The sequence below is a fragment of the Marmota monax genome, unplaced genomic scaffold (genome assembly GCF_021218885.2).
Source record: "Marmota monax isolate L192 unplaced genomic scaffold, Marmota_monax_Labrador192_F-V1.1 WCK01_AAM20220418_F8-fsc00037, whole genome shotgun sequence".
NCBI classification, from domain to species: domain Eukaryota; kingdom Metazoa; phylum Chordata; class Mammalia; order Rodentia; family Sciuridae; genus Marmota; species Marmota monax.
In genome coordinates, this window is record NW_026693245.1 from 15,209,062 (window position 1) to 15,232,876 (window position 23,815).

Below are 23,815 nucleotides of genomic sequence, written 5' to 3' on the forward strand. Positions count from 1 at the left end.
GAGTAGTTTCTTACCAGTTGTTGATATCAGTGTCTTCATATTTGTCCAAGTCCCATAATTATGTACTGTTTTCTAGAGCACATTGCCCTCATTTTGTTCTGAGCTATGTGACATATAGGACTTCTCAGTAATTCATTCCCAAACTGCAAGCACTTTTTCATATACCTTTAATAATAGAATAGTTGATTATTTTAGTTTGTCCTGAAAGTATATCTTTGTGATTATCTTGTAATTATTTATTGTATAGCTTGTATTTGACAATCTACAACATTTATGATGCACGCACAGACACACATTCTTTAATATAAAAAATCCAGGTAATTGCAGGAATAGTTGACCTAAGTTTGTTAATATGCTTTTCTATGTTCATGCAGAGATACACTGTGTAGAAAGAATGTTTCCATTTAGGTAGCAAGAGTGTTTGTAGTCTAGGTCCTGGAAAATATCTAAAGGGGGTGGCTAATTTTAATGTAAATGTTAACCACTTTTTATAGTCTCTGAGGCCACAGAAATTCTGCAGTAAGACTCATAAATCAGGATAAATCTTTGACTCTTTCAATAAACTGCTGTTCTTTGCTTAATCCTATTGAGTGATAAAAGCAGAGACACACAGTTAAGAGAGTATTTTATTTGGTTATAACTTTTAGTGCCCCCAAACTTGCTTATTTTCTTAAATTACCCTAATTTCATTGAACTTCTTATGTTTAAGATACAGTAGTGCAAAAACAACTTCAAGTATTAATTATGTGTGATTTGTAATTAGTATAATAATGGTCATGTTAGGTCAAAGAAAATTCTAATATGATTTTTTTCCTTTCTTGGGCCTGCTACTATGAAAACCTGTTCCATTATCAATTTTAGCTTGCAAAACTTCTTAAAAATTCATTGAAATTTTTGTTTGTGTTTCTGCCTACCTATTCTTCTCTCAGGACCATGGAGATAAAAACTTGATATAAATATATAAAACCATCACTTATAGAGGAAAATTTAAGACCCATACCCTATTATGATGGGATAGTTATCTAAAAAATGGGAATATAAAATACTCAATAGAAAAATACTAATAAAAACTGGACAAATAGAAATTGGAAACCTGTTCACATTCAATCTAATATTTATTATTGAAGCTAACCAAATGAATGTTATAAGATTTCAATTAGTTGTGCTTTGGGAATTGAAAAGTTTGTTTTGGCTTTGTACAGACATTTAATTTTTGACCTGTAGTTTGAGTTCATAATGATACAAGAGAAATAATGTTTAAGCCACTGTGGTTTTGTTATTTTTTCAAATCATCTGAGTAAGCAGATTATTGATTATTACACTGTTTTCCTAAGCAAGAAAAAATTGCTCTGTTATTTCTGTATTTCACATACTCTAGCTATATATTTTATTATATACCCTGAAAATGCCTGAAAAGCCATAATTTTAAGAAATACTAAAATAAGATGTAAGAACTAATTTATTCATGTGCACCTGACTGGAAAAAAATGATGTGGAATTGGTTTAAATGATGTGAGGGTCATTCTCAAGCTTTTGGGATCTTTAAATGATTAAATTGTCTTTATTTACTGAGTGTAACTTATCACATAATAGTTTGGTATCCAGGGGGGATTATCCAGGACCCTTGTGGATGTATAAGGCTCAAGTATCTTATGTAAAATAATATAGTATTTGCATATAATCTATACATATCCTTCCATATACTTTAAATCATTTCTTAGATTACTTTTAATACTTAGCATAATATAAATGCTATCTAAATGATCATTTGACTGTATTGTTTAAGAACTCTAATAACACTAATAACAACACTAATAAATCTGTATATATTCAGTACAGGTGCAGTTTTTTTCCCTAATCGTTTGATTTATGGTTAGCTGAGTCCATAGATGTAGAACCTGCAGATAAAGAGGGCTAATTGTACTTGAAGAACAAAACAAGCAAATGTTTACAATGGCATGTGTTGTGTTGTGGCTGAGGGTATTGTCCAGTGTAGAATGCTTGTTTAGCAAGTGCAAGGTTCTGGGTTTAATCCCCAACACTGTGGGTAAAACAAACAAACAACAACAACAAAAAAAATCCTAAAATTACAGCAATAGTAAAAAGGTCTGTGTTCTTTTTGTAGCATGTTTGTAATTCGTGTCTATGAGGATAATAATATATGAAACAAGTAAGAAAAGCCAAAGTGTGACAAGTAGGAAGAAAAGTTTCCCTTTGGTTTTTCTTTCCATTTTTCTGTCTTTTCTCCTTGATGTTCTTCCCTTGTAGTTTTTAAAATCATGTTCTTCCCTTGCAGTTTTTAAAATGAATGTTTCAAAAATAGATTTCTGACACACTCTTGGCTCAAGTCTAGTGTTATCAGTTGTAATATCTGTTATCTACAACTTGGCTATCCAGACCTGTAATTTAAAATTGAAGTAAAAATAAACTAAAAAAGAAAACAATAGGGCAGTTTTCAGGCTTTTGGAATCATTAATTGCCTTAATTATTTATTGAGTGTTAACATTATACATAATTTTACCCTGTGTGGAGGGAAAATATCTGTATATCTATCTATCTATCTATATGTATGTATACATACAACACATAGTCTCTGCTTCAAGTTATTCATAATTTTAGGTAGAGCAATCCTAAAAAATTAAAGGATGTTAGAAAAAAGTAGTATGAAAGATGTTACGAATTGCATGTCAAGTGAGTAGCACCAAAGTTTTGTATTATTGGAAATCCAAAGTCAAGAGTGCTCAATCATGTGATAGAGGGTTGGTGAAGGTGTTCCTGTACCCTCTGTCTTAACAGGGTCACAGTGTGGGGGATGCTGCAGCAGGGCTGCACCAACTGGAAACCGGAACCATCGGGAATGTTAAGTGTTTTATTTATGATACTCATGATATGGATAACAGGGCATATATCAATCAATAATAAAAGTACGTATTGCCTGAGATTGTAGGAAAATTTCCAGAATGAGACTAAGGATACAATTGAGACATGCCATGAAGTGCGTTTCAATATCTCTCAGGATACAAACAATAGTGTTATTCCTCAAACCTAAGCATCAAGAAATATTTATTCCATGGTTAACAGTTTACACTAATCCCCACCCCCCAGCCCCATCCTGCAGCCACAACCTGTACAACAGCCTAGCTACAGAAAAACAATTGCTGTACCAACAGTGCAAGGACCACTGTATGTAGCTTATGGTATCCCCCTCGAGGACAAGAGGCTAATAAAAATACATTCCCCCCCCCCACCACCAACACATCCTCCTTTGCCTTACACAGAAATTTATGATTTAAATGGAAAACACATAGTTAATATAAATGACAAATGGGTTGAGGTGTAAAGCCTGCCCTTTATAGTTAAAGATTACAAAGACATAAGAATTGGTATGCTTTGACTTCGGATCAAGGAATCTCTGTAAGAAAGCAGATAGGTTATATGAAAAAAGGAAATTACCTTCGAAATTAAAAATAGAGTAATGTAAAATTAATATAGATATATTTTAGAGGTACTTCAGAGTAGTAGGCTTTTAAGTAATAGACTTTCACTATTTTGAGTGTGTTTTCCTGGGATTTTAGTTTAGAAGTAAGAAAGCTTACCAGTAATCATAAGTTTGCTTTAAAGTTAATGAAATAATTATAGGTATGCTTTAAAGTTAGAAGTGAATAATAGGTCCAGAGACATGTAGTCTAGTTGCGTCGCCTAGCACCTAGTGATTGAGGTGAAAATGTAAAAGCTTAATCATGATTGGCTAAGGTTATAAAAAACATTTTGTACAATGTACCCATATCTTAGGTAATCAATCAATATATGTCAGAAAAGATTGTAACTCTTGAAATCATATAAATCAAAGAAGTTTCAGGCTTTAAAGCTATCCATTAGCTGCCCAAAAAAACACCTGTAAAAAGGTATGAAAATAAAGGTCCTTCTAGGGGCAGCAGATTTTCTTCTGGAGGCTGCTGGTAACTTGCAACTTGTCGTCCCAACTCTCCTTCTTTTGCCAATGCCACTCCTCCTTCAGGACCCCTGGACCCTCTCCCCCCACCAGGGCTGGATCCCGGCAGAGGGTGGTCAGTGAAGGTTTCATGAAGGACTTGTGGATGAAGGTGAAAGCAAGAGGAGGAAGAACATCATGGAGGAGGGAGAAAGGAGTAGTTTGATATGCTGAAATTAGGAACCCTGCCATTCAGCAGATGGAGACCTAACTACCTGAAACCAGCAAAAGGCAGATCAATGTACTACAGCTCTGGAAAGATGGGTTTACTAGAGCCTGCTAAGGCTCTTGATAGTCCTTGAAAGTTTTTAAAGAGAGAGAAATAATATTTAAGGGACCGGAATAGCAAGTATACCAATTTGTTTCCTTGAAGCACTCAGGATAAAAAAAAAGTAGGATCCCATTTAACATTGTAAAATAAGAACTTTATTTAAAAATTGGTATTCCTTGATTTAAGGGAGCATCAGTCCTAATGCAGTCCATGAAAGATGAGTTAACTTGAAAGTTTCAAAGTCTTAGGTAATAGAATGAGTCAAGTCTCTCAAGGGGCCAATGGTGGGAACAGGAAATAATGTTTGTCACTGCTTCTCTAGCAACGTGCAGGAGACAGAATGCTCTGACTTCAAAATTAGTTGAATGCCAGTTAACAAATCAGAAATACCCTTGCAGTTGAGAAAGGTGGTTACTTAGGATATTAAGACTTTGAGCAAAATTAGATGTTCATTTTTTGTTCTCTCTCTTCATCTTTCCAGCAGATTTGTAGTCCATAAGGGGCTCCTGATCTTACAGCACAACTTTACATAGCCTTTTCCTTTAAATCAAAGTACAGATAACATTTAAAGGTACAGCACACTTGCATTACATTTTAAGTTACTTTTAGTTTATGAGTTCCCTGGTGTAGTCATTTTTTATGCCCCAGGCCTATCATGGTGTCTGACATGTTTTCTGGGCTTACATAATGTTGACTAATGAATTAGCTTAACCATAATGACCTACTCACCAGAAAGCATTAGCCTGGATAATACATAGAGCCATTTATTCTGATCATTTCCTTTGTGAATTGACTATTATAAGTCTACCTCCTATTTATTATTGCTCCTTTTTTGTTATTATACAGAGCCAATCTGAGGTCTGCTAATAGGACTATATCAAAATGTTGTTTTTCCTAGAACAATCAGTTCAGTTGATTTTTGTTTTGTTTCTGTTTCTTCCCTGAAGTTCCTGAATGTTGGTTTTTCTGTTGGGCTGTTGTATATATTACTAGCATACAGCTTAGCTAATCTTTTCTCCAAATTACTTTTTTTTTTCTTTGAGCTAGAAGATGTTGCTGGGAACTGAACCCAGGGCCTCCTGCATGCTCAGCAAGCCTCTACCACTGAACTACATCCCTACCTGCGTGTATCTGTTTTTAATATGAATTATCATTCACACTAAGCAGTAGTTTGAGGGGTTAAGAACTAAGTGAGATCTTAGATTACACAGTTGTCTTTGGCTGAACTTAGTTCTTTCATATTGTGCCTACCATCAGATTTGAACAGGTATGAGAGGACTAATACAAGATGACACACTGAGAATTCTAATAAAGTCCTGCTTTATGACTCTAACATTTAATACACATAATAATAAACTGGGCAGTTTTCATCAAGAAATACAGAAAACAGCGCCTTAAATTTAAGGAGGTAATGTATATAAGGTTATATAAATACAAAGCCGCTTCTTTTTCCCTATCTTCCTCTAAACCTTTTTTCATTTCATCTAGGGTTTATGACTCTCTGTTGGTTGTTTCCACTTTAAATGTCTAATCACATTTAAAGCACTTAATTCCTTGAATTAAGATTGTGTGTTATAAAAAAGAAAAAAAAACAAGACTGATTCTTAATTTATAAAATACAAGGGTTGAGAGTGTTATGTGAATTAAACATGAAGCAGAGGCTTAGTGCTACAACTGAAGGTTATATATAATAAGACTGCTATATAGCATATAAGTCTTTTTTAAGGCTTTATTATAAAATGCTACACTTACAAATTTAGGGGGAATGTTTTTGTAATGCATGCAATAGGAGTAAATGAATTTATAACTTCTTGATGCTTATTTTATTTAAATACCTATTTTATATACCAGGAAAGTAGAAGTGCCTTTGGTTTTTTGTTTTTCTATAATTTGGGCATACTTTTTTCCAATCTGCTGCTTGATGAGGAGTAATTAAGGTGCATCTTTTTTGATGAGCGCTTTTTAAATTTGGGTGATTTGAAGATAATTATTCTTAAATTCTCTTTTTATACTGATTGCAGAATATGGCATAGATATTTTCCTCCCATTCCTCTTCTTCAGTTTTTCTTGCTTTCTAGAGTCAGCACCTCCCATTCAAAGCCAGCCTTCATTTCTTTTCTACTCTGGGCCATAGTCATTTTCTCTTTTTCCAACCTTGGAATTTGAGTCTCATATCCTTTGTGGTACTTAATAGATACTCCAGGGTGAGAGAAGTTTTTCCTAATGGAGCTACTTCATAATTAATTTTCACATCACATAGTAGAACACATTCACACTTTGGTTACTAGATATCTGTTAAGAAAATTCATAATCAGCATTTTGAGGGAAAAAATAAAACAGTACTCAGCAATGACATTGATTACTTGTGAAATTTCTGGTTTTCATAGGTATGGAGTTGAGGCTTGTAGGTGAGGGGATTGTCTCTACATAATATTGAAATAAAAGGCAGATCAAGGGCCCTGGAAATGATAATATGGAGGACTTTTGTCTTTTTAAATTGAAATCAATGCTGATAGCTGTCAGAATGCTGATAGGACAAGAAAATCTCAGATCCAGCCTGCCTTAGCATGGAGGTTTGTTTAATTATGGTTTTCAGCAATGAATCTCTTCTATCTCCATATTTGCCATCTCTTAGTCCAGCCTTCATTTACAGAGGGAGGAGACTGAGACCTGAAGAAATGAATTATATAGTAGCTGAACTAACTTGGCTTTCTTTTTTTCTAGCATATTTCTCACTGAACCAAATAAGATCGGCTGTATATGTATTTCTATCTTTAGAGTTTTAGTTCTTCCATTCAGGAAATACAATAACATAAAATTAACCTTCTGAAGTAAGGTGGTGTAATGGGGGTCCACTTTATGCCTTCAGTGTAAGTCATGCTGCTCAACTGCAGGTGGTGTATTTTAAAACTGACGACCAGCACCCCTCACCCCCGCCTGCCTTTACATCTTCTTCTCCCTCTCCCCACCTCCCTAACAGTAGGGGAAACAAAACTAACATTTTTCCCTGTTCCAGACTAAATTACTGTGTCCTTTACTGCCTACAAGTATAAAGAAACTTCAAACCTGGGAACTTGAACAACAGCTTTCTCAAGGACACCCGCTAGGTACTAATTAATTATATCTACTGATAATATTTGGATCCAGTCCTTACATTCCTCTTTAAAAGCCTGTTTCCTCTGGCAGGGAGAATCACAGACTCTGGGACAGGAGTCCCCATGTTTTTCTTTGCAAGCAAATCAACAAAACCTTTTCCTTTTTCTTAAAACCTTGTCCTCATTATTAGATCAGCAACAGAGACAAGGAACAAACTTTTGGTATCAGTGTTATAGATCAGAATGATATTTACTAATTATTATTTAACCCATCTGATGATTTAGTTCTGCAAAATGTCATCACATTTAAATGTATGGATTCGGGGGTTTTGATTTACAAAGGGGGAAATAACCCAGCCAGACTACACTGACCTTGGGAAGAACTTCACTGAATGGGTTAAAAAAAAAAATTAAACATGTTAATGTAGTGTGAAAAACATGGTTATGTCCCTTGTGGGAATGAAGCTATAAATTCCCTGGAGGCAAGAGTTATAATTTATTATTCAGTTCGTTCTAAATTTGAATAGTATAATGTAGTATATCTATGGGTGGTTATATGTTTTTGCTGTTTGACAAGTCAGGTATATTAAGTTACAGTTTACATATACCAAAACCCTTTTTAAGTGTACCATTTTGGTAAATGTATAGTTGTGTAACCACTACTATGATGTAGAATATTTTTGTCATCCCAAATGTTCCTTTCTGTTCCTTTGCCAGGAAACCACTGATCAAATAATTTTGCCTTTCCAAAAAGACACATGCAAGCTGGGCCCAGTGTTGCATGCCTGTAATCTCAGCGACTCGGGAGGCTGAGACAGGAGGATCACGGTTCAAAGCCAGCCTCAGCAACAGTGAGGGGCTAAGCAATTAAGTGAGACCCTGTCTCTAAATAAAATATAAATAGGGCTAGGGATGTGGTTGAGTGTCCCTGAGTTCAATCCCCAGTATTTTTTTTTTTTTTTAAAGTGTTCCACAATTTGTTGAGGCATTCTTTAGACATTGGAATCATTTGCAGTTTGGGGCTGTTATGAATAATGCTGCCATAAATATTCATATTCAGGCCTTAGAATACTTGTATTGGCTTAGGTAAATACCTAGGAGTGGGATTTCTTCCTTGTGTGGTATATATTTAACTTTGTAAAAAATGACATGTTTTCTGAAATAAATATTCTATTTAAGTTATTAATAGCAATGTGTTACAATTTCTTTTTTCATTCTTTCCAACACTTGGTACTGTCAGTCTTCATAATTTTACTATTCATTAAAGTCTCATGATTTTTATTTTTTTAAGGTATTTATTAGTCTCATGATTTTAATTTGCATTTCTCTAACACCTAATCATGTTGAATATCCTTTCAGGTTCTCACATGCCACCTGAGTATCTTCTTCAATGAAGAGTCTCTTTAGATTTTAACTATTTCAAAATGAATTTATTTTTTATCTTATTGAGTTTTCAGAGTTCTTTATTTATTCCAGATCCAAGTCCTTTAGCAGACATGCATTTTACAAATATTTTCTTTACAGACTATAAGTTTTTTCCTTGTTCATATCTTTGTATCTTCAGAAGAGCCAAGATTTGGGGTTTGATGCTAGGAAGTGAACCCAGGTTTTGTAGTGAACCACAAAACTATATTCCCAAGACCTTTTTATTTTGAAACAAGGTCTCCCTAAGCTGCTATGGCTGGCCTTGAATTTGTCTTCCTGCCTCAGCCTCCAAAGTCATTAGAGTTACAGATGGGTGCAGCCAAAAATAACAGATTTTTGCCACCACTTTTGTATCTTTATCTGTAGTTATAAAATAATACAAAATATTATGTTAAAGTCTTAAACTCTCTATTACCTATATAATCTATTCCTCTGCATTTATACACACTAATAATATTTGAAAGAAATTTATAATGTTATGTGCAAAGCATTTTCAATATAAAATTTTTGCTTTAAGAAATATATTTTGAAAGTTTCTTTTGTATTTCAGAACTAAAGTTTCTCTTAATGTTCAAGACAATATTTAGATTTTAAAAACAAAGTAGCCTGTTAAAGTATTCCAGCTAACCTGTTTTTTTTTTGTTGTTGTTGTTGTTGTTTTGGTTGATATTTTTGTTGTTCTTTTATTCTAGTGTTATCCAAGATAAATTCTGTGGGATTATCAATATCTCAGTGGAGGGTCTACATGATGTCATGACAGAAGATCCTGAAACAGGAACTTATAAAGAGTAGGTGGATTCTTCAATTTAATCACATTTGTATTGGAATAATCAAGTATATGCTGCATGGTTTTTTTTCATTATTATCATATAAGTACAGTATAGAAATCTTATAATTCTGTCTTTTATACAGAAAATTTTTTATTCACCATTTTGTTTATATATTTTTTGTAAATATTTATATATTATGTGTGTTTGATCTTGGAATCAACTTTGTTGTATTCTAGATTCTTTGATGCAATCATTGTTTTCTGATTTAATATTAATATTTTTAAAAATCGCAAATGCATATTAGCATATAAATTTCTTTCTAAATGATATTTTCTGCATGTTTTTATTTTCAGTTTACAAAATTTCCCTATCCAGGCCAGTTTTAGGGTGAAATGAGATGTGTTGCTCTGTATTTGTCTGGTTAAAGCATCTCTAGTGCCTTTCATAGTGTTGAGTAAGGGTGTCATGTAATGATTAATTAGTACCAAAAAATAATAGTTAAAATTATATTCTTTGGAAGAATAGTTAAAATCATGTTATCAGGAATCTGATAGTCTCATTTTTATACAATTATTAATTTGAATTTTTCTTTTATTAAAAATCAATGTAGGGCTGGGGTTGTGGCTCAGAGGTAGAGTGCTCGCCTAGCCCCTGCCAGGCACTGGGTTCAATCCTCAGCACCACATAAAAATAGATAAATAAAATGAAGGTATAAAAAAATATATCAATGTATCTTTTTGCAGTTTGTAGGATTGTTATAACTTCCCTCTTATTACTGTTAATAAAGGGCATATTTATATCATCATAAGAAGGGCTTCATGAGATTCTAGACTGTTTTACTCCTCATTAAAAACATTGATAAGTCTGTTTTCTTCTTACAAAGCCTTTATAGCAAATGGGATTGCCATTTGAACTATGGCCATTGCCATTTGAATCATATTTTTTTGAAAAATATGGAAAGCAAATATATGTTGTTAAATCTCATTAAACATAAATAAAAATATACCTGATTTGTCACTTAGTTTTTAAGGAAACAGCTTATATGGAGTGGGAGCATCAAACGTTTTTTGTGATTACAAACCAAAAATATTAAACCATTCATGGATATAGGCAATTTTTTTAAAAAGTTAATTAGTTTGTGGCACATGACTGGGAAAAGTGTTTTATTATTTTAAATACATTATGTGAAAAATTTTGCAACTGTTTGTGAATATTTAGGGTATGTTCAGATGTTCCTGTCCTTCTCTTTGAACTATATAATGTAGTTGGGAGAAGGGCATGGCTCACAGCACATGAAAATATAGAGAGTAAAGGCAGTTATGTACCTTTTGTGTACACTGCATAGTAGAACTCTAGGTCATGCTTTAATAGAAACTCAGAGAAAGAAAGGGTACTGTGATATAATCTTCAAGGAAGGATGAGAACTAGGATATAGGAAGTAGAACAAAATGTGTTTTAACTGTAAAAGATGAGAATCTGGAAATTGTTAGAAGTTTAGAAATTATCTACTGCAGTGTCATTATATTAAAAATCAGGATCACAGCCCAGAAAAATTAGTGATCAATAGATGTGTGGAAGAGTCAAGAAAAGTCTTAGTTGGGCTGGGGTTGTGACTCAGCAATAGAACCCAGGACCTTGCCTACAACATGCAAGGTCCTGGGTTCAATCCACAGCACCACATAAAAATAAATAAAATAAAGGTATTGTGTCCAACTACAACTAAAAATATATAAATATTTTTTTAAAAAAAAAATCTTACTCAATAAGTTCAGTATGAAGGAAAAAGTTTTGGTTTGAAAGAGGAAATGTTGGAAGAAAACAAACTTGAGTAGGAAACCATTACAAACTGGAAAGGCCTAGATGCAGGGTTAGTGTTCATAGATAGTTAGTTAGAACATTGACTTTCCACTTTTCCTTTTCTTAGACTCCCAGACTTGTTGGCAGTTGGTTTTATCCTGTTGTGAGATTTAGCAGATGGAAATGTGGAAGAGAAACAAATTACCTAGCTTTTCTGAGCCTGTTTCTAAGAGTAACTAGATCTTTGACACATCATCCCCCTCTAATTCTATGAATTATATAGAGTTCTATAAGTTTCAGTTCAGAAGACCACGGGGAATAATTGAGACTTTAGAAAAGTTCACATAAGAAACATAAAATATTTACTTACATAGCTAACTTGGCGTCCAGCTTCCCTTTCTGTTTATTTAAACAGTTAAAGAAAATTAATCTATCTGGTTCTGTAGAATTTTTTATTGTTGTCTTGACAATGAATTAGAACAAAGGAGAAAACCCTTTCTTTACCTCCATAAGTAATGTATTAGGCTTCTCCAGAGAAACCGAAACAATAAGAGTATATAATACAGAGATTTATTACAAGAAATTGGTTCCCATGATTATGGAGGCTGAGATAAGGTCTACAGTTTAAATTGTAGCCCAGGCCTGAAGTCGGGAAAAGCTTCACATCCAAGCTTGAAGCAGGCAATAGTGAATTCTTTTTATTCAGCAGTTTTGTTCTCTTCAGGCCTTCAGGAGATTGACTGAGTGAGGCCCCAGGGTAGGCAAGCAGCTGTAATTATCTCTGCTGATTCAAATGCTAATTTCATCTAGAAACAGCCTCAGTGACGCATCTAGAATAATATTTAGCCAAGTATTTGGGCACTGGTAGCACAGACAAACTGACAGATAAAATTAAACCCTTCACACTAAGGAAGCCTTGTTGACAGATCTCTTTATTCAGACGTGTGTATGCCCACCACTGTGCTGTGAAAGGAAGCCACTGAAACTGTCCTGATAGTGCTCACAGCCTGTAGAAGGGAGACAGACTGGTAAAATTGAAAATCTACTGCATTGGAGGTGAGGAAAACATTTAGCTATTATAGTAATCTGGACTTGATGAACAATGCTGAGATGAATTTGAGATTGATTTTATGAAAAAGATTGGCAGAGATTGGTGATAAATAGGTGTGGCTAGAGAGCATTGAAAGGTATATAAGTTCAGGTGACATATATAATTTTTAAAAAATAATTGTGCTTTATTGAACAGCCTATGCTTATTTGCACCATAAATATCCTCATAATGCAATCATATAAGAATTTTAAAATTTAATATTTTGTGGGGGGGGGGGGATGGAAGAGTTTTTATTTTTTTCTTCCAATAGTCCCACCTTTATTTTACTAAAAATAAAAGTTTATATTCCAAGAAATGGAGTCACCAATGGGCTATAATTAATTTTGATACTAGTATTTCTTGAGACTAGTATTGAAAATGAATCCTTGTGGAAGAAAGAGGAGTTTCATTTTGAAAGTTTATGAATCTGGGTTTGTTAATTTGTTATTTTATTTCAAGTTAGTAGAGTTTGTTACATTAAACTAGGAAAATGTATTAGGCTAGAGATTGGCCATCTAGTTAGCATGTTTTCATTTTCTTATATGCTATTTTGTGTCAGGAACATTGGGAAATGAAATCGCTAATCCTTTGCCAACATTTGGGGAAGTAAAAAGGAAGAATTTAGTTGGCATTTTAGGAAGCCTAAAGGCAATAAAATTTATTAGAAAAGGACTCATAAATCATGGTTTTTAAGGCTATAGAGTGTAGAACATACCAGCTATAAAAGAAGTAGTCTTATTTGAAACAGAAGTAAATTGATTTTTTTCTCCTTTGTTTACTATGTTGACACAACAGATGTTCTTTAGAATGTATGGGAATACTAGAAGGAACCTAATTTTTTTTTTTAATTTTTTTAGGTATAGATGGACACAACACAATGCCTTTATTTTTATGTGGTGCTGAGGATCGAACCCGGGTCCCACCTGTGCTAGACGAGCGCTCTACCACTGAGCCACAATCCCAGCCCCTCTCATTTCTTGATTCTGAGGATATCACCTATATGTTATTGTAACTCCTATAGGTCCTAGTGACTTCATTGGGGGTCTCTTTTCCATTTTCCCCTTCTCATCCATGCTCTCCTACTTTCCTAAAATAAAAAACCGACTTATTTACAGAAGGAAGATGATGGGACCCTATTCTATGGTGACCTTCCATCTACAACCCTAGCTTTCTCTCTTGCTTCCCTGGATGGCTCATCATTCCCCTAAAATGTCATACACTTTTAAAATATATATATATATTGTCATATTTTTATTTTTTTAGTTGTTGATGGTCATTTATTTATATGTGGTGCTGAGAATCAAACCTAGTGCCTCACATATGTTGGGCAAGCACTCTACCCCTGAGCTACAACCCCATCCCTGCCATACATTTTTATACTCATGCCTTGACTAGTCATTTCTTCTCTTGGTGTGTCATGCCCTATGCTTTGCTCTAATTGGTAAATAACCTTTTTAGACTCAGAGAATTCATTGCTTCTTTCTCTGTTCTTCAAGACACTTTTTCTACACTGCTAATGGCCGCATTTAGTTACCTGCTTATATTCTGACACAAGAGGAATTTGAGACAGTGCATATGAAAAGCACATATTCTTTGTAACAGAAAGCTGTTAGCACAAGATTGAAGGGATTTGAAAAACAAACCTTGACTCTGGAAACCTGTGACATCTGGATAGAAAACAGTTGTGAGCTATCCAACTACAGTTAAAAGGAAAATAATTTTTTTTTTTTAATTACATGGATGGTTCTTATTTTCAAGAAGAAAATAGGTTTATCAGGAGAGGGAGACTGTTTCTTGGCTAGGACTCAGAAATGAATTTTTCATAAGGTGTTTATATAAGGGACTAAAAAAGGACTTTCAACTTTAACAATAAAGAATTGGTTATCTGTGACAAAAAAAAAAACTACTGTAGATAAGTGGTGGAGTCACTAACTTTAGCCTTACTAACCATATTGAAGACCCGATTTCTTTCTATTTCATCTGGTGAGCACATTACTCTCATCTGCATGGACCTCGTACATCCACACAAAGTAGGCCCAGGCACGTGACCAGGAACAGACAAGTGATCTTTTTCTTTATGTCATTTGTAAGATCACGGTAAACCTTTTCTAGAAATCATTTCATCAGATTTTCCCTCATGTCCAATTGACTAGAATTTGTTAAATGTGCCACTGCTGCAAGCAGTCGTTGACCATGAGGATGGGATCAACATCCTTGCTTATTGAGCTGCTGGCCCTGAGACTGGGCTCAGCCTCTTTCAAAGATTATGGTGGCATGGAAGGTGAGGATAATTGGACAGATTTAGGATTCTGTTACTAAGAAAGATGATTATGGAAGCAACTAAAGTAGACTACATAGACCAACTGAATAATATTATCAGTTTAGTTTTGTGTGTATTAGGCCATACTGGAAAGTAGGTATTTTACATTAGCTACCTGAAAGCTAGTTACATAACATTAAAAATAATTATTGTTGAAATCAGTTTCATCAGGACTAAAAAGATAGAAATGTAAGTAGGAAGCATACGGTGATCTCTCCTAATACAGGACCATGGTTAACAAAGTGTGTGTATCCTCTCACCTCAGCAACAATGTTAGCATCAGCATGGAGGATATCATGAAAGAAAATCACAGAGGAAACTGTGAGAAATACGAATTCTCAGGCAGAGTTTGTGTAGATTAAATGAAGTTGTTACTATAAGTACCTTGTAAATTAATCAGAAATAATTTAAAGGGTTTCTTATTTTATGCCGTCACTTGTTGGTGTGTTTGCTGGTTAAGAGTTTCTTGTTGAGAAAGATTTTGATTTAGCATCTAGAGTGCCTGGAGGTTTCCAATGATTTCTGTTCTGAATATAGAATGGGGGTGTGGCTATAAATGTTAGTCCTGTTTTAAACTTGTTTACTGTTTTATCAGTACTATAATTATGACATTCACAACCCACACATTTTAACCTACTAGAAATCTGTTAATTCTCATATGCCTTTTAAGTAAAAAATGATTGTTTAGCTACTTTTGTTAGCAAAGTGACATTTGATGCTTAATGGGAGATTATCCTATAAGAGAATATCAGCCTTGGGCTCTTTAATCAAAGAAAAATTTTTTTAATATTTTCATTTTCCACCTTCCTGAGACCCAAATGAATATAATTTGCAGAAATGCAAAGCATAAATATTCTTCTATTTGGATAATGTTTGGTCATTTAAAAAAAAAAGGAGGAAAATTTTTTATGTATTAAAATACTTATATTACTATCTTTGAACATAGGGAAACCAGAACAGAGAATTTTGGCTATACAAGTAAGTTAATTTGATGCAAAATCAAGTGTGCTTCTATGAAGACCCACATCTATTGCAATTAGAATTCAAGTGCAGCTGGTATAAAATAGATAATATATTATTCAGTTCTAAAATACAAACTGGGATCTAGACTTCCAAGACATTTACTTATTAAATAGCTTTTGGGTTGATATAATGATGTATTTTCTTGGTGCCAGAGTTTGTTAGACAGCCATTTGTGCATTGCTGTATTTTAATTGCAGTAGACAGAAGCATTATAGCTCTGAGAGATCATGGCCATTTAATGAGTTAGGAATTGAACTCTCTGGTTTTCAGGACTAAGGTTCTTACTATTTGATCACACCATTGTGACTGGGTCAGAAGCAGTTGTTCCAAAAACAATTTTAATGGTGAGGAACAAGAATGAGGGTCCCATGTTCACCAAGGAAAAGTTCAGCCAAGTCACAAATTGTCTTTCACCTGTACTTGCTGCAAAATATAAGAGAAACCAGACTGTCTTTGCCATAGTTTATTGGTTAGGAACCACTGACTCGGATAAATTACTGAATTCTCCTGTTCTAAATTATGAAAGTGTAGGGTCTATTCCATCAGGGTGATTCACTAGACAATATTCATTTCTTATCTCCTTAGAACCAGTGTTGACTGAATAGGAGACTCTTTCTATTATCTCTGGTAATGATGGGGAGCAGTGATGCAGATAATCAAAATAGAATGATTTATAACTGTCCTAAAGGAACCAGTACTGTCAGGGACAAGTTCCTCAGAGCACAGAAATATCATTTGAGGCACAAAATAGATTGCTGCATAATTAATGGTGTTGTAATGACATCACTGTTTAAATTATTACATGTAATATTTGCAGACATCAAGACTGGGTGAAAGAAATATTTTATGTGTCAATTTTTAAGAAAGATATAAGGTATTTAGTTTGTTTTGTCATGTAATTCAAAAGTTGCCTATAAATAAATTTCTTATTATTTACTATTTCAAAAGCTCAAGTAAAATGCTCTTTTAAATGAATTTAAAATGAATTTTATTTATTTTAATTAGGTATATATGACAGCAGAATGCATTTTGATTCATTGCACACAATTGCAGCACAATTTTTCATTTCGATGGTTGTACACGATGTTGCCATCTCATTCCACTATCTATTCTGCCTCAATGTACCCTCCCCATCCCTCCCTCCCTTTTGCCCAAAGTTCCTCCATTTTCTCATGCTCCTCCCTTAAAAAAATAATAGTCAGCGTCCACTTATCAGAGAGAACATTTGGCTATTGATATTTTGGGTTGGCTTACTTCGCTTAGCATAATATTCCCCAGCTCCATTCATTTACCTGCAAATGCCATAATCTTATTATCTTTCAATGCTGAGTAATATTCCATTGTGTATATATACCACAGTTTCTTTATCCATTCATCTATTGAAGGGCATCTAGGTTGCTTCTACAGTTTAGCTATTGTGAGTTGAACTGCTATGAACATTGATGTGGCTGCCTTACTATATATGCTGACTTTTAAGTCCTTTGGGTATAAACCAAGGAGTGGAATAGCTGGGTCAAATGGTTGTTTCCTTTCTAAGTTTTCTAAGGAATCTTCATACTGCTTTTCAGATTGGTTGCACCAATTTGCAGTCCCACCAGCAATATATGAGTATGCTTTTTTCCCTACATCCTTGCCAACATTTATTGTTGTCTTTATTCTTGATAGCTGCCATTCTGACTGGAGTGAGATGAAATCTTAGAGTAGTTTTGATTTGCATTTCTCTAATTACTAGAAATGTTGAACATTTTTTTAAATAATTGTTGATCAGATGTATATCTTCTGAGAAGTGTCTGCTCAGCTCCTTCTTATAATTTACTGTTTCAAAAGCTCAAGTAAAATGCTCTAGAATTTTATTTATTTTAATTAGGTATATATGACACCATTTTGGTTCATTGCATTTATTAATTGGGTTGTTTATTTTTTTGGTGTTAAGTTTTTTGAGTTCTTTATGTATCCTGGAGATTAATGTTCTATCTGACATGCATTTGGCAAAAATTTGCTCCCAAAATGTAGGCTCTCTGTTCTCTAGAATTTTTTGATGTAACTAGCCCTTTTTTAAAGTATGATACCTTTTATAATTTAAAAAAAACCTTATTGAAATATAAATCTTATTTACCTAAGTCTGTTTCTCACATTTTAGTATGTAGAACTCTTCATGCTTTTGGTGATTTTTTTCAGGGATTATTCTTAGTGTATTTGAAATACTTTTATTTATTTAGAACATGTCCCCCACACTTTTTTTTAATTGTAGTTGTATGTTGATGTCTCATCTTGAGGAACCAAAAGTGACAGAAGATGAAGAACCACCCACAGAACAAGACAAGAGGAAGAAGATGGTAAGTTAAAAGAGGAGCTTCTGAAAATTAAGGAAAACCACATCTTCATTATTTTCTCTAGGTTTGAAAATATCTCTTGGTTTATTTGTCCGTCCATCCATGTATCTCTCCACCTATCCCTTGTTGCAGAACTATTAGGTATGTGAGTTGTGAAACTTGGAGTGTACCCTAAAACAGGTAAGTTTTATTCCTACTACAGGAAGTTGATCTGAAATAATTTTTGTCTTAGCAAAGCAGAGGTTTTTAATTTGTTCTAATTATACATACAGTAGAATGCATTTTGACACATGTACACAAATGGAGCATAACTTCTCCTTTCTCTGGTTGAACATGGTACAGAGTCACACCAGTAGTATAATCATACATGTAACAGTGTCCATCTCATTCCACCCTACATTCCCACACACCCTCTTCTCCCCTCTTTCCTCTGCACAATCCAAAGTTTTTTCATTCTTCCCTATCCATCCCCCCAGGGGTTTTAATCTTTTACTTATAAAATACTTGTGACTCTCAAACCTTTCTGTTTGGGGACAGAAACAATGAAATCACTTTCATTCCCTATTATTTTATGAATTCCCACAATGAACTTTTTCTGATCCGCATCACAGGTCAGTATAAAAATGCCCTTAATGCTGGGCTTGGTGGCACACACCTGTAATCCCAGCAGCTTCAGGAGGCTGAGACAGGAGGAATTCAAAGCCAGCTCAGCAACATCAAGATGCTAAGCAACTCACAAGAGGAATCTGATAAGGAAAAAACAAGAACAAAATAGTAGGAAACATCTGAAATATCTTGCCTTTAAAAATCAATCTCTAAATTTTAAATACATTTTTGACTGAGACACATAATAAGTTCTACTTTTGGAATTGTTTCCTGGCTTCACCACTTTATATTGCCTTTTTTCCTCGTTTGCAAAGCAAAAACAGCAATAGTATCTTCCTCATAGATATACACATAAATGAACATATAAAATTATTTGGGGAGAAACTGGGCATCTAGTCCTTAATGTTTGCTTTCATGGTTATTTTTGTCTATTCAGTATATTCATTGAGTTATTCCTGTCAAATCTCAAAGGCTTCATCCCCAGCCTATGGCTAATACTGCACTGACTGCCTTTCTTTAAACTACATTTAATTCATTTTACTCTACTTTTATGTCAGATCTAGCAACTAGTATAGAGAGAAGGACAACATCTAATGGGTATTAAGACTAGAATTTTAGTGGTGTTTTTTCTGTTGTTTGTGACCTTGAACAAGCTGTCTTGACATTCTCGAGCTGTTTTGTCTCATCTGTGAAATGAGGGGAAAAATGTATTAGTAGATTTTAGAACCTGTGAGCTGCCAAAAAAATATTATATTCTTTTTTTTTTTAATTAAGTGCTTAATACCATTTCTTTTCTTGCTCAGTACAGAGTACCCATGAATATACTTGCAGAAGTCTTTTCACTTGAAAGGAACCTGTTGTATAGTATCCAAATTCATGGAAACTGTATTTTCTTCACTTAGAATGGTGATAGCTCTTGGCATACTCTAATAATTTGTCTTTTCCCCACTCTCATCCCCATCTTTTTAAGCATTAATATCACTGGTACTATGGAAAAATATTATAATTTTCTTCACAATATTCTGAATTTGTCAATGAATAATAAGCACTCAATCATTCAGCTTTTGTTTAAACTTTATTTATTAATTTTTGTTAATCTGGTATATCGATCTTTAGCAAATTAATCTACCCAAGTCTGTTCTTCATTCTGTATGCAATCCTCATTAGTAACATCATATAAGAGTTCATTCTCAATTCAACTGTATTTTCAAAGTGAGCAAAATATTGTCTCAAAGAGTACTGCAAGAACATCGTTTTGAAACTAACACTTAGAGTTTCTTGATTCCATTTTGTGATCCTGAATTTTACTTGAAGCCTGATTATTTTATCAATATTGTTCTAATTTTATGTAGAATTGATTTATATAGAACAGCCATTACCTTTTAAAGTGGCTGATTTAATTTGAAGTTTATTCATTTCAGTAGCTATTTGAAGTAGATTTATATTGTCATCTCTACTAAGATTTTCTTAGTTTTAAAAAAATGTTAAAAATGCCACAGTGTTGAGAGCCACAGCCGAAGAGGCCCCAGCAAACTTCCAGCTGATTGGCTCACCACTGCCCCAGCAAACTTCCAGCTGCCAGCTGATTGGCTCCTCTGTGGTGATGCTCATTGGGCTGTTTCCCTGCCCTTTCAGACCACGGAGCTGCTCATTGGGGGACTCTTTTGGCTCCGCCCACATGACCCAGCCAATCGGCCTCAAAAGTGGGAGGAGTGGTGGTTGAGAGGCTCACCGGAAGCCGGTGGTGGCAGTTGGGCTCTGAGGGAATTCCTGAAGAGCTCATGTGGTGTGGCCTGGGTGTTCTAAAAATAAAGTTCGTTTCTGTTTGACAAGTGGCTTGTGAATTGTGCCCAACTAGACTGCGGCATTTGGTGGCCCGTATGGGGAAAACCTGAGGGTAAGTGATAAGGTAAACTGCTCGCCCCTGAGGGCAGGGTGAGAGGATGGGTAGCCATTTTAAGATTCTTCTTTCTTTTGTTTTGCTTTTGTTTTAAGTTGCCTGTCCCTGGAGATGGGTGAGATGGAAGAAAAACCACTCACATCTGAGGAAAAACTATTTGCATCTGAGGAACAGATAGGGAGAAAGGATGGATGTACATTTCAGGAGGATAGAAAGGCTGTCATAATGAATTTTTGTTCCATTTTTGTTTCATTTTGTCTCTGTTTTGTTTTGCATTATCTTAGTGAGGGGTATCTTTGTCATGGAAATATGGAATTAAAAATTAGTAAGAACCAAACCGAAAGGGCGTTAAGTAAAGTGCTAGAGGAAGGAGGCATCTCAGTAAAATCAAGAACAGTTAGGGCATACGTTAAGACCATACAAAGGTGTAGCCCATGGTTCATTAAAAAGGGTTATTTTAAGTTTATCTTTGGGGAATATATACCCCTTCCCACCACAGCTATTTATGGTTTAAGACAGAATCATGTGTCTTAACCTTGAATATATCTAATTATAATACAACACTAATGTTCCAATAACTTGAAACAAACAATTGATTTTACTCATCTCTTCAAGGTTACAAGTATAAATTGTGTCTTTTCAAGGAATTATATCATTTTTTACTCTTATGTCTTTAACATTAGACATTTTTTGAAGGAAAAGGGGAAGCAATTGCTTCTAGATAATTAACTATTGTTTTTAAAAATATGTCCAACAGTAAAGGTTTTGTTTTTATTTTAAAATGAAATTTTCTTAAAACGATTTGTAGTTATAGATGAACAGCATGCCTTTATTTTATTTGTTTCATTTTTATGTGGTGCTAAGGATTGAACCCAGTTCCTTGCACATGCTAGGCAAGCGCTCTGCCACTGAGCCACAGCCTCAACCCAAATGAGATTATTTACTAAGAAGAAAAGTGTAAGTGCTTAGTTCAAAGGTTACATAATAGAAAATTTTGATTTACTTAGTCATCATCTTAAGGTGGTTCCTAAATATGTCGGATCCAAAAATGTTGTTGCTTTTGTAGGCAGTAGCAACCCAGCCCATCCTCAGCCCCTGGAATGGGCTCTAAAAGAGCTAAGGAGAACATTATAAAAGCAGTTGGATGGAAAAGGTGCATTATACAGTATTTCCTTCATATCTGCAGGGAATATATCCCAAGACCTCCTGTGTCTAAAATCATGAATAGTACTGAACGTATACTATGTTTTAAAACTATGTTTACTTTATAAATTAGCCATAGGGAGAAATAACTAGTAATAAAGTAGACGAATTATTACAGTAATAAAAGTTATGTGAAGTTCTCTGTTTTCTCTCTCCCTTTCTCTGTAAATATATTACTATACTGCTGTCACCCTTCTTTGTGATGATATGAGATGAGATAGGCCTTACATGGTGATCTGAAGTGATGTAAATAATGTGGGCCTTGTAATGTAGTGTTAGATTACTGTGTAAAGGTTTCTGGAACACAAGTCCCTACTATACTGATAACAACCACATTTAATCCGATAACACAGATGTCTACTAAATAACTTAGCAGGGAGGTTGCATATATGTTGTCAAAACATTGCACAGAAATGATTCATGTCCCTGGCAGGAATGAGAAGGGCTGCTTGAGATTTATCATGCTACTCAGAATGGCATGGAGTTTAAAATTCTTGAATTGTTTATTTCTGGAATTTTTCTTTTAATATTTTTGGACTGTGATCCATTACTGAAACAAAAGTAAAACTGCGGATAAGGGGAACAGATGGGAATGATAGCAAACTTCTTATTAGAAACAATGCAATCAAGTTGACAACTTTGTAACACATAATGAAAGAAGAACTTTTGCTTATTATTATATTACTAAATTCTTTTGAAGACAATTTTACTATTGTAGATAAAAATTATTTAATCTCTCCTCAATTTGTAAAATTTTCAATTTTTGTTTTTTCCTACTTTTTTATTGGTGTTTTATATAGTTAGTTGTATATACTGATAAGATTTGTTGTTTCATATTAATGTATTAATGTATGTACACAATAAACAATATAACAATATAATTGGGCCAGTATCACTCCCTTCCCTCCCCACTTCCCACCCTCTGGGTCCTTTCCTCTACTAATCTCCCTTTGATTTTCATGAGATCTACCCCTATCTTTTCATTTTTCTTCTCTAGCTTCTGCGTATAAGAGAAAACATACAACACTTAATCTTCTGATTTGACTTACTTCACATAATGGCCTCTAGTTCTATCCACTTTTCTTTAGATGCCATAATTTCATTTTTTCTTTATGGCTGAATAAAATTCCATTGTGTAAATATACCACATTTTCTTTACCCATTCATCTGTTGATGGACACCTAGGCTGTTTCCATAGTTTGGCTACTGTGAATTGTGCTGCTATAAACATTAAGTTTTATTTTGATGACGGAGGGAGTCATCACCCTGTCTTATAGATTTTTCTTTAGTCATTGATGTGAATTATTTATAGTCTGCTCACATAATGCATGACGGTGTCAAAGATAATTTCTGAAAACCACTGTATTTTAAACTAATTGTCAGGTTTATTTTAATTACATTATTGGGTTGTTTTTTTTTTTTAAATGATATAAAAGTACTCATGCTTGCTGCCTGGTGACTTGGTATATGATTCTTTTCCCTTTCAAAATTGCTAAAATGTTTTCATTTTTTCTTTAGCCTTTGGCACATAGCAACTTCATAAAATTTGTAGATAGATGGCAGGGGGAGCTGTATTCAGAAACTGGTTTGTTAATAAAATTGAATCAACCCCAAATTCTCATTTTGAGTGTTTTTGTTGATGTGATAACATTATTAACAAGTAAAATCTATCTTCCTTTCTCCACCTCTTAGAAATTTTTTAAAAATAATGAATACAAATTATTGTGTCTCATTTTGCAAAGAAAAGAGTTTTACCATTAACTTTTATCGATATGTTTTGGTTGCTACTTATTTGCTATCACGTATATGTTGGTTGCCACTTGTTACAGATTTTTCTACCAAATCTGATTATCTTTAGGTCCAATTTATTAAAAATGTGTATAAATCCTCACATTTCAACATTCCCTTAAAAGCAGTTTGTTTACTTTGACAAGTACCCAACAGTACTTCCTGCTGTGGTTGTGTAACTACTTTTCATGACCTCTCTACAA

At 34.1% G+C, this 23,815-nt stretch overlaps 1 protein-coding gene across 5 annotated transcripts in view; it reads left to right on the plus strand.

The window, feature by feature from the left end:
* Ipo11 (importin 11) overlaps positions 1-23,815 on the plus strand; it is a 210,906-nt gene that overhangs the window by 170,330 nt on the left and 16,761 nt on the right. For 3 of the 5 annotated variants that reach the window (XM_046456311.2, XM_046456310.2, XM_046456312.2), the window contains exons 28-29: positions 9,475-9,570; positions 18,034-18,118. In XM_046456311.2, the coding sequence (XP_046312267.1) occupies positions 9,475-9,570; positions 18,034-18,118 (181 nt within the window). Of the gene's footprint in view, positions 1-9,474; positions 9,571-12,275; positions 12,406-13,296; positions 13,694-18,033; positions 18,119-23,815 lie in introns of those variants that run through there. The other 2 variants (XR_006854389.2, XR_009227979.1) reach the window with 2 other exon arrangements.